The sequence below is a fragment of the Nerophis ophidion genome, linkage group LG18 (genome assembly GCF_033978795.1).
Source record: "Nerophis ophidion isolate RoL-2023_Sa linkage group LG18, RoL_Noph_v1.0, whole genome shotgun sequence".
NCBI classification, from domain to species: domain Eukaryota; kingdom Metazoa; phylum Chordata; class Actinopteri; order Syngnathiformes; family Syngnathidae; genus Nerophis; species Nerophis ophidion.
The window spans coordinates 13,514,187-13,526,686 of record NC_084628.1 but is presented as its reverse complement, the minus strand read 5'-3'; the positions used below and the strand labels follow the sequence as shown (position 1 = coordinate 13,526,686).

General features: G+C 39.2%; 1 protein-coding gene across 1 annotated transcript in view; it reads right to left on the bottom strand.

The window, feature by feature from the left end:
• LOC133537601 (dapper homolog 3-like) overlaps positions 1–12,500 on the bottom strand; it is a 43,347-nt gene that overhangs the window by 6,582 nt on the left and 24,265 nt on the right. Inside the window, exon 3 of the mRNA XM_061878766.1 lies at positions 1,761–1,875. Within this exon, the coding sequence (XP_061734750.1) occupies positions 1,761–1,875 (115 nt within the window). The remainder of the gene's footprint in view (positions 1–1,760; positions 1,876–12,500) is intronic.

Below are 12,500 nucleotides of genomic sequence, written 5' to 3'. Positions count from 1 at the left end.
ATTGATTTCACATTCACAACAAATTTAAACCCTCTTCATCCCCTCAAAAAAAAATCAGAAAAACAAAAGTAGGAGTACAAAAGAAACCAGATTAAAAAAAAACAAAAAACTAAATTCAATACAAGGCACTTGTGACACAGTAGTTGAAAGCTGAAACACACGGTAGAAGCAGCATGACAAGGCCTGAAATATCGGCGGTCATATTTACTGTAGGTACATGTCTAGGGTTAGTCCTGCACTTGTGTAGAGGATTGGTAAAAAAAAAAAAAAAAATCCAAAAAGCTCTCCACACTTTTAGGCTGATTATACGTCCTCTTTTCCCCAGACATGTCCTCTTTTGTGGGGGTGTCCGGGCGTTTTTTTTTTAAATGCATCAAATAAAACAAAGCATTTTTTTTCTTTCAAACTGTCATTGCTTAAAACATAATATTGAATCAAAATCAATGTTTTTATGAATTATTGACCAATCCAAGGTTCCCATTACTTCACATTAAATATTCCAATAAGAAAAATATTTTTGGTGAAAGATTTTGCATATTTTGTGTGTTTGCCATTAAAAACAGTTTTGTTTGACAAAAAAGGGCGGAAAACAAACGAACGAAGCAACAACATAAAAAAACTAAAACATTTTGAAATGAGGGATGGATGTGAAGTTGATATAGACTCCAGAAAATTAAGCGTTAAATATAAAACATATGTATGCCCTGGCACACCATTATCATCATTACATGAACGAAGCAAAACACTTTTTACACTTTTATACTGAAATAAATACACCTACAACTTATTAAACAAAAACATAGAAAATACTACCCGCAGCGGTAAAGTTTAGATCCATGAAGGAAAGAAGAAAGTGAATGAATGTTTATAACTGCATACATTTACATATGCATACAAATTTGTTTTTTGTTTTTTTTGTTTTTTTTAATGAATTAAGTAACGTTTATGACAACCTTTTTCCAAAACACCATATAGAATGTGAGATACAACAGGATAATGAATACATTTATCATTTGTTTTCAAAACACTTACAAAAAAGTGGGACCCCATTTTTATGATTTGATGGGGTCCCTGAGACCCCATTTTAAAAATCCCTAGCGCCAACACAGCAGTCAACAGAGGAGAAAAAAATGCTTTATTTAAATAAATATATTATTTATAAAGCAAGTTCGAGTATCATTGGCAAATATTTACCTACTCCAAGCCTTGGCACGCATATATGTGTCCTCTTTTTGGGATTTCAGAATATGGTCAGCCTACACACTTTAAAAAAGTTGTTTTCAGAGCCCCGTAATGTATATCTTATTTTCTCGAGCTTCAGGTTTGCTAGCACATCCCTTATCCAGTGGGAGTCTGAGGGTGGGACAGCCTTCTTCCACTTCAACAATATCAGGCGGTGTGCGAGGAGGGTGGTAAAGGCAACTATTTAGTGACCCCTTACAGGGAGCTCAATCCCTTCAGGAATGATTCCAAGTACAGAAATTAAAGGATTAAGACCGTGGAGAGTGCTTCGAAGATGGATTTCCAGTTATACATCATTATAATTTTTTGAGGTTTTCTACTAAACAAAGTGCACAATATTATTCTTGACGTTTGTTGATACAGCTCATTGGATTGTGCAGGTGTACCTAATGTTGTGTCCAGTGGAGCTGTATACGACCGAGTTTGACCCCAGGAGCTCATTTTAGGCTCAAAAAATGCGACGGGAATCTTCTCCCATGACCAATTCGGAAGATTCCCCGAACTCGGTCTACTGTCACCTGTGTCTCCTTGAGCGCCGTTATGGCCGCCGTGGTGCTCCGTGTCGATACGCAGCTCTCCCACCTGTTGCTCCAGCGTCTGCACGAGGCCCCACGGGGAAGTCTGAAGCGCGCTCTGAAACAAACACACAAACAAACACAAGCATGTTAGTCATTTGCATTGCTCGTCTCCTCTGTTTGGAGGATAAAAGCAGACGGCGACAAGAAAACCAAGAACGCACGAAATAAGAGAGACGCTAAACACAAGTGAGTCATCGTCCCAAAACACGCATTATAAATTAAATTGAATATCTTCTCAAGGGGACTTTAGAATCTATTTAGAGTAGTCTGTGTACAACTTATAACACAGTATAGATTTACCATCCACTGAAAATGGCTCAACACGCAACCATTGACGTCTAAATAGCTGGAAAGACACAAGAGTAGTAAGATAATTGTCTCTTGGTGGTGATAGCATCATGGTCTGGGGTTGCATGAGTGCTACCGGCACTGGGGAGCGCTGGTTTAATTGAAGGCAAACATGGAATCCTGTGTACTGTGTCTAGGCATGGGTCCCAAATTTGGGACTTTTATAGGCAACAACCAAATTCCCTCTGCGTTACTGGGTACAAATTCACTATGTTATATGTTTCATACATTTGTTGATTGTGACATCAAAGCAAAAGCAGATTAAACACTTGGCGAGGAAACAAGTACTCAAGCAGCACTTCAAGCGGACTCAGCCAAACTGCTTGTCGGTAATGTCACACTTTTCCATGCCAACAAAGCAAGTATGCCATGGAGGTTAATTTGAGTCTTCATTATGAAAGCTTTTTTGTGACACTGAATTGATGTCACTGAATTTTTTGGGTTTGAATTTTGTGAACTAATTTTTTTTCACCATCACCTTATGGTTTATGGTTTAAGATTATTTCAAACACATACACAACTGCGACATGACAAATCAGAATTACCAGCTTCTCTATTTTTCAATATGTTCGTAAATAAGTAGGAGGAAGCAGATCTTATTGAATCCCTCCTCTTTTCAATTTAGGAGCTCTTGCTAACACTTGTGTTCACTTTCTGTTCTCAATTATGCTGACACTGTCATTGAATCAAAAATTGTGAGTAAAACGTGTGTGTTTAAAAATTCAGTTTGTTCAAATATAGGAAAAAAACAAAATCAGTGTAAAAAAAAAAACATTGTATAAAAATTCAGTGTATAAAGATTCAAGGTAAAAAAAAACATTTCAGTGCAAAAATAATCTTCAGAACTCCTGAGTCACTTCACGTAAGTTAAAATTTACACCAAATTTTTTTTATACACTATTTTTCATAAACTGAATTTATTTTACATTCATCCATTTCCTACTGCTTGTCCCTATCTCAGCTGCATTCGAGCAGAAGGCTTTACAATGAATTTCAATTCCCTTTGAAAAAAAAGTCAAGTCAAAGCATACTTTGATGTAAAGAAAATTACCTAAAAAAAAAAAAATCAAAACACAAAAGTCCAGTTGCACAAATTCAGTGTCCAAATAACACTTTTGTGAAAACAACACAAATTAACCTCCATAGTTTGCCAGATAGAAAACACTTGAATATAAAGTAAAGCTCCGCTTTTCCAACTTGATGCTAATTTAAATTGCATTTGCCATAAATGTGCTACTAATTTACACGAGCGATTTTACATGCCGATTTCCAAATTTGGTAGACAACTAAGACTCACGTTGCAATTGAACAGCTGGTGCCTAAGAAATACAATACTTACAGTACAAACACTTTTGTGGGGCTCAACATAAAACTAGACTGGCACATTCAACCTAATAGCAAGACTACTTCTCAGGTAGCCTATACACGACTGCCATCTAACGTCTTGGAATTGCAGCTCATACCACATGCTTGCAAATGAGACTCAGGAATGTACTATAACAGTGGTTCTCAAATGGGGGTACGCGTACCCCTGGGGGTACTTGAAGGTATGCCAAGGGGTACGTGAGATTTATTAAAAGTATTCTGAAAATAGCAACAATTCAAAAATCCTTTATAAATATATTTATTGAAAAATACTTCAACAAAATATGAATGTAAGTTCATCAACTGTGAAAAAAAAAATGCAAAACTGCAATATTCAGTGTTGACAGCTAGATTTTTTGTGGACATGTCCCATAAATATTGATGTTAAAGATTTATTTTTTTGTGAAGAAATGTTTAGAATTAAGTTCATGAATCCAGATGGATCTCTATTACAATCCCCAAAGAGGGCACTTTAAGTTGATGATTACTTCTATGTGTAAAAATCTTTATTTATAATTGAATCACTTGTTTATTTTCCAACAAGTTTTTAGTTATTTTTTTCCCCCCAAATAGTTCAAGAAAAACCACTACAAATGAGCAATATTTTGCACTTTTATGCAATTTAATAAATCAGAAACCGATGACATAGTGCTGTATTTTACTTCTTTATCTCTTTTTTTCAACCAAAAATGCTTTGCTCTGATTAGTGGGGTACTTGAATTTGAGAACCACTGTACTATAACATTATCATTTTAAAATGTTCCACTAACAATTGAATTTTGATTATTAAGTAATTAACATTTATCAACACACACAAAAGTAACACAGTTTGGTCCCATTCAAATCGTCATCGACCATGATGGAATCAAAAAGAGAGGCATGTCACTATTAGATTTGTAACGGCTGAGGCATGTTACTATTAGATTTGTAACGGCTGACATGGACGATTCAGCACAAGAAGACTAGTCCACAGAAGCAGTGCTATGAGACAAGCTGTTTTTTTTTTTTTTACTTTTCCCCACATGACCCAGCGAGAGCTTGTCAGACAACTGCAGCATTGTTTTCACCAGCGTGCCTCTTAATTAGGGACACCGGCCCAATCTAAGATCTGCCAAATACAACTGATGTTTGTCACCGCGGATGAATGTCTCTAATGTCCTGATGGCCCCATTGACTACTTCAGTTGGACAAAATATAAGAAACCGCTTTCTGTGTGATGTAGAACACCAAACAATTCAACCACAATTATACCACTATAATAACAATAGTATGCAAAAATGACTTTTATAACAGTTGCGTGCGGTCTATGAGCACCTTTCCTCCAAAGCAGGCTTCGCTACACATCCTAAAATAAAGCCTGGAGCTCAGGAAATTAGTCGTCAGCGCTGGAGCTCACATAGCAACGCTACTGTTAACGCTTGTGTCCTCCACTGTTTACTGCAGGGGTGTCCAAAGTGCGGCCCGGGGACCATTTGCGGCCCGCAGGTAATTTTTTAACAGCCCCACGGCACATTTAAAAAATACAATTGAAACATTTTTAAAACGTAAAAAGTGATGTAAAAGGGCAAACAGGTGAAATGTAACAAGAAAATGTTGCAATGTTTACTGTAATAACACAAAGCTGCCAAGCAGGCTGTTTCTTTCTTTAAAAAAATAAAAATGAATCAAAATCAATGTCATTATGAATTATTGACCTATTCAAGGCTCCAATTACGTCATGTTAAATTTTCCACTTTGACACCTTTTTTGGGGAAAATGTTGCATATTTTGTGTTTGCCATGTAAAAAACTGAGCTGTTATTTAAAGAAGGGCCTAAAATGAACAAACAAAAAACATAAACAACAATAAAACTTATAATTGACGGATAGATCTGAAGTTGATCTCGAGATTAGTGGGTTAAAAGTAAACAGTAAAAAAGTAAAAAGTAAACAGTAAAAAAGTAAGAAGTAGACCCGCACGCGCTATTCTTCCCTCACTCTCTCTCTGTCACTGTGTGGGTCACTCGCTCTCTCTCCCTCCCCCGGCGCCGCTGTAAACAATCCAGGCAGGGGAGACGAGTGGACCAGTAGCTTCCGAAGCACTCCGCCGAAGGACCGAGCGACAATACAAAACTGTGGTGCACTGGACCCCAGCGCTAATACTCCGACAGAGAGTCGCTGGGCAAATCGGACGTGTAACACGTTAGTCCTGATGTAAGCCCGTTCGGGGCCAATTTTGCTACCGTAACTGTAAACCCCCCCACCCCCCGTTGGCTCCAGACAGAGACGATTTTTGTTATTTGGCTCCAAATTACCCATGCGTTAGTGGAAAAGCGGCAAATGAGTGAAAGCGTCAGAAACGTTGCCATGGAGACGAGGGTTTTCTTACGCGCCTGGCTGCAGTCACACCGCGACACCTGTCCGTCAGTAATAACAGTCCCCGGTAACCTGGAACAATTCAAACCGTTATTTTTTTTTTTTTATGGTTTGATTTGCAATGTCTTACATGATTAACACTACATATATTTCTATATGACGCCGGACGTGTCGTATTTGCACAGAGAAAGTTGCGGTGTACAATGAATACATTTTGAAACGTCATTATACAACGAGACATGCTGAAGAGTATGCAAAAAAAAAAAGTTAAATCTTTTCTTGCGGCCCAGCCTCACCCAGACTCTGCATCCAGTGGCCCCCAGGTAAATTGAGTTTGAGACCCCTGTTGTGCATGATATAAATAAATGATAAATGGGTTGTACTTGTATAGCGCTTTTCTACCTTCAAGGTACTCAAAGCGCTTTGACACTACTTCCACATTTACCCATTCACACACACATTCACACACTGATGGAGGGAGCTGCCATGTGAGGCGCCAACCAGCACCCATCAGGAGCAAGGGTGAAGTGTCTTGCTCAGGACACAACGGACGTGACAAGGTTGGTTCTAGGTGGGATTTGAACCAGTGACCCTTGGGTTGCGCACGGCCACTCTCCCACTGCGCCACGCCGTCCCCTAATGTAGCATCAATTATGTTGGACAAGTGTAAAATTACAGTGCATACAACATGGTACCTTGGGATCGGAGTGCCGCAGCTTACAAGTTTTTATGGATATGAGGTAATTGTTATGCTGTATGCTGCAGGCAAAATTCAGGTTACGAGCGGCTAATTGGCATCACACTGAACCCCGAAAGATTCCACCAAAACATCTGGTCTTACTCATTAGCTTAACCTTATGGGGAGAAATAAACAATTTTTTTTTAAAACACGAGAAGGAAGAAAGTGAGTGTGAAGGATAGTTCTGAGAATAAGAAGTGGATGATATTCATTGAATTAAAAAAAGAAACCATCGAAAAATAGGACTGCTAGTCTGCACCATACCGAAGCAAAATGGCTCGCAAACTTCAGCCAAGAAAGGTAAATTGTGAAGTGTGTGAATTATATTTATAAAGCGCTTTACATAGTGGAACCCATTATGTGAGTTACATTTAAACCAGTGTGGGTGGCACTGGGAGCAGGTGGGTAAAGCGTCTCGCTCAAGGACACAACAACTGGGACTAGGATGGTGGAAGCAGGAATTGAACATGGAACCCCTAAAGTTGCTGACACGGCCGCTCTAGCAACCAAGCCATGCCGCCTCGCATGGTTTGGTTCAAACAATATCCAAATGGTAGACATTTATCCATAAAAATATGGAAAAGCTGCAGATGGTGTGTTTGACGGAGAAACAGCCGGAAGAAGATAACTTAGAAGTCCACAATCCAAAGAAAATGCGGTGGATTATTGTTATACTACTACATAAAACTACAGTAGTAATTTGTACTATATTCCATTATATTGTTTTTATTGAATATTTATTATTTTGTTTCTCCTTTTCAGAAGGTATGTTACATGTTGAAATTGGGCTTTTTTTGGTAGGGCCAAACCCGATTAACTTAATTTCAATGGGTGATGCTATTTTGCAATTAGGGTATATACATATATATATATATATATATATATATATATATATATAAATAATAGTATACATATATACATATAATATACATAATATACATATATATAATATACATATATATACACACATATATCTATATATAAAAAAAATTATATATACATGTATATATACACACAAATACATATATATATATATATACATAAAAATACATATATATACACATATATATATATACACACACATACATATATATAAATATACATATATATACACATATATGCATATAAATATATATAAACATATATATCCAAATACATATAAATATATACATATATATATATATATATGTCCAGGGTGTACCCCGCCTATCGCCCGAATGCAGCTGAGATAGGCGCCGGCGATCCCCCGCAACCCTAAAAGGGACAAGCGGTAGAAAATGGATGGATGGATATATATATATATATATATATATATATATATATATGGTGTGATGTTGGACATTCAATGCTCATTGGGTGCAATGTCTGCATCTTCTCAAAAGTTAATCATGTTTACAAATGGAAAAAGGGGAAAATACAACAACGCTGACTCTTTTTGTTCAACAGATGCTCATGAGGAGGTCCAATTGACCCACGCTAACCTATGCTTCCCCAATAACCTTGTCACCCCCCACAAACACCGCCATTCCTATTGTCTCAACAAGGGCGCTCATTGTCTGGCAACAAAAGAGCGCCTCAGCATCGCTCCGTCAATATGTTCTTGTGCGCCGCAGAGACCTCGAGCGGGGTGCTTTTTTGCTATTAACGCCGATGGAAATCAATGAATCAATAATGCAGTTCAACACAATTAATCGCTTGAATACAAGTAAGAGAAAAGGTGCACGTCAAACATTCGATGGCGTGGTTGTGGTGCGAGGAGCTTTCAGCGGGCCGCTGGGACATGATTGTCTATTATTAATGCTCTCACCACACTGTGCACTTTCATTACCCTTTTACTGCATCCTCAGCCCTGCCGGGGGGATGGGGGCACACCGAGGACAGCGCTTAGCCAGCCTCACCTCGCCATAAAGCAGCTGTATAGAAAAAACGGGGACCAATAGGATCCAGGAGGAGAGATGCTCCTGCCGTTTCAGTTTGAGGAAGATGGAAAAAATGCTGGCTGGTTGAGATCATAAAGCAGTCAGTGGTTCATCACCAGGACATAAACATTCATGGAATGGACCAATAAGGCAGCCACGGTGCTGGAGCCTCTATAATTAAATCACAGAGGACTGTGGGAGGCCTCACACACACACACACACACACAGTTGTATCCATGTGAGGACTGTCAGTGACAGAATGCATTCTCTTGCCTGATGTTGCCACACAGCAAAAGTGCCTCATTGTCACCAACACTTTAACTTCCACCGTGCAATCATACTTCATACATCATATTGTGCTGCATTCGAGACAGCCAGGACATTTTCCGACCACCGACTCCAAAAATGTACATCAGGATTTATGTCGATTGTGTGGGGTATAGGGTTGACTCAATAACAATGAAATCTTACGGTACATTAAACATATGTTTCTTATTGCAATTTAGTCCTTAAATAAAATAGTAAACATACTAGATAGCCTTCTCAGTGGCCTAGTGGTTAGAGTGTCCGCCCTGAGATCAAACCGAGTCATACCAAAGACTATAAAAATGGGACCCATTACCTCCCTTCTTTCCATACCTGAATAATTGCTGGGGAAATATATATGTATGTATGTGTGTGTGTATATATATATGTATATGTATATAACCTATTCAGTGGCCTAGTGGTTAGAATGCCCGCCCTGAGATCGGTAGGTTTTGAGTTGAAACCCCCGGCTGAGTCATACTAAAGACTATAAAAATGGGACCCATTACCTCCCTGCTTGGCACTCAGCATCAAGGGTTGCAATGGGGGGTTAAATCACCACAAATGATTCCGTGGCGCGGCACCGCTGCTGCCCACTGCTCCCCTCACCTCCCAGGGGGTGAGAACAAGGGGATGGTCAAATGCAGAGGACAAATTTCACCACACCTAGTGTGTGTGGGACAATCATTGGTACTGAAAACAACTTTTCTTTTAGTTGTAAGCAAGCAAAAGCACCTCATTAGTCTGCTGACTTATGCAGTAACATGTGTCATTTCCCATTCTATTATTTTGTCAACATTATGAAGGACAAGTGGTAGAAAATGCATTATTAATCTACTTGTTCATTTACTGTTGATATCTGCTTACATTATCTTTTAACATGTTCTATCTACAATTGTGTTCAAATGTGATAATCACTTATTCTTCTGTTGTTCGATACTTTACATTAGTTTTGGATGATACCACAAATTTGTGTATAAATCCAATACCAAGTAGTTACAGGATCATACATTGGTCATATTCAAAGTCCATGTGTCAACGGGCATAGTTCCCGAGTTTATAAACATAATATACATTTAAAAAAAAAGGAAAAAAGATTTTGCGATGGTAAAAAAATATTGATATAATCATAGTATCGACTGGATACACTCTTGTACTTGATATCATTACAGTGGAGGTTAAGTGTAGATGGCGTTTGTTTACATTGTGACGCCGGTGAGCTACGGTGTGTAGTGAAGCATGTTTAGCTATTGCTCGTATGGCAGGGATGATACTTGTAAGAAACTTACTTTATTGTCACCATGGAGACCAGGATTAGTGATTTAGAAGTAGCTAAAACACTGCAGACTGCGGCTAGATGTTAGCCGCTAGCTATCTATCCATGTCTTAGAGCACCTCTTCCTGAGGGCGTTTCAGTGTTATAACTTCACCTTTATTTTTAGTTTTTAGGCGAAAATGCGTCCATTCTTCCTTTTCGGTCTACACACCTTATCTGATTGTGTGCTGACGAACATGCTCCTTTGCTCATAAAATCAGCAATGAAACAACGTTACGACGTGTCGTTATGCCCATTAAAGAGAAGGTGGGCGGGTCCCGGTACTTTTTAGAGGTGGTATAGTACTGAATATGATTCATTAGTATCGCGGTACTATAGTAGTAGTACCGGTATACCATACAACCCTTGTGGGGTTCATGGTTCAGCAGTGTTATAGGGCACTGGTGGAGGACTTTGTCACATGGTGTGGAAAGAACCACCTCCAGCTCAATGTGACGAAGACCAAGGAGCTGGTTGTGGACCTGGGAAGGAGGAGGAGTACTCCGGCAACCCCTGTTTCCATCAGCGGGGTCGATGTGGACATGGTTGAGGATTATAAATACCTCGGAGTACACATCGACAACAAGCTGAATGGGTCAAAACACGCTGAGGTCCTCTACAAGAAGGGACAGAGCCGCCTCTACTTCCTCAGGAGGCTAGGTTCCTTCAACATCTGTACAAAGATGTTGAAGATGTTCTACGAGTCGGTGGTGTCGGGTGCCTTCTTGTACGCCGTGGCTTGCTGGGGCAGCGGGCTGAGAGTGAGGGACGCAAACAGACTGGACAAGTTGGTAGAGAATGGCAGTAACGTGGTGGGAGTGGAGCTGGACTCTGGCGGTGGTGGCAGGGAGGAGAAGTCTAGCAAAACTCATAGCCATTATGGACAACATCTCCCACCCACTACACTCGGACCTTGCGGAGAGAATGAGCACGTTCAGTGGAAGGCTCAGACTCCCTAAATGCAACACGGAACGACACAGGAGATCCTTCATACCAACAGCCATTGACTGTATAATGCATATGTTCCTTGACTGCACTTAAATGTAGAATATATTTAAATTATTCATATATTATATATAATATATGTCATATATTATTTATTATTATTATTGTTTATTGGGAGCGAACTGTGGTGCTGAATTTCCCCCAGGGATCAATAAAGTACTTTCTATTCTATTTTATTCTATTAATCAGCAGAAGCGCTGTTGAGTCACTATTTTGCCGTCTAAACAAGTCGATTCAAAAATCTAGATATATATTTTTTAAATTAATGGAATTTCCGACAGCCTGGAAAAGCGGTCCCGTTTTTCCAAAATTACAGTTGATTTTGACCTAAAAGGAAACGTTGTGACAAATAACAGCACAAGTCAAGAAGATGAGGTATGCAGGACTTGAATGTTTCTGTCACAGAAAGTAGCGTCTTTGTTCAAGACAGTGAATAAAGACGGCTGCTACACATATTGAAGAGGAAAAATCTGTCGCTTGCAACTAAGACAGAAAGAAAAAGAAAACCTTGGACTGAACATTTGCACAAATCTGCAGACCAATGTCAGCGTGATGCATGGATAACATGATTTAACTACTGAAGGAGTAGATGAAAGGCTGGCTGGCTTCATGTTGTGGAAACAAGCAAGGAAGAGTAAGTAATACATTGCATCCATGCTGCTTGGATTTGAGTCCGAAAATAGTTAATTTTTTTCCCCCAGACAATGCACGATATGCTGACATGCCTAATTAAACCTAGAAAGAAGGATACAAAATAAAGAAGCCCCAAAATGCATTGTTATTCAAGACATTGTATGAAATGCTGCTTTGGCTTACAAAACAGAAAGGAGAGAAAGAATATAGGAGGACCCACAATGCATTGTTTTGCTACTACATATGCTGCTTGGAACGCACTGGGAAAAACCTATTTCTTCCAGACAATGCATGATTTGCTGCTTGCCGAACTACTTGCTAAATTTAAAAAGTTGAAAAACGACTGCATTGTTATTGAAGACACTGCTTGACATGCTGCTTTGCCTAACTACTTTTAGAAAGAAGAAAAAATAGCATGGTAGGCTGCTTGGATTTCACTGTCACGTGAAAATACTTCGAGACAATGTATAATATGACTATAATACAATATAACTGAATTCAAACCCCGGCCGAGTCATACCAAAGACTATAAAAATGGGACCCATTATCTCCCTGCTTGGCACTCAGCATCAAGGGTTGGAAGTGGGGGGTTAAATCAGAATAAATGATTCCTGGGCGCGACCACCGCTGCTGCTTGCTGCTCCCCTCACCTCCCAGGGGGTGAACAAGGGTGATGGGTCAAATGCAGAGATTCAT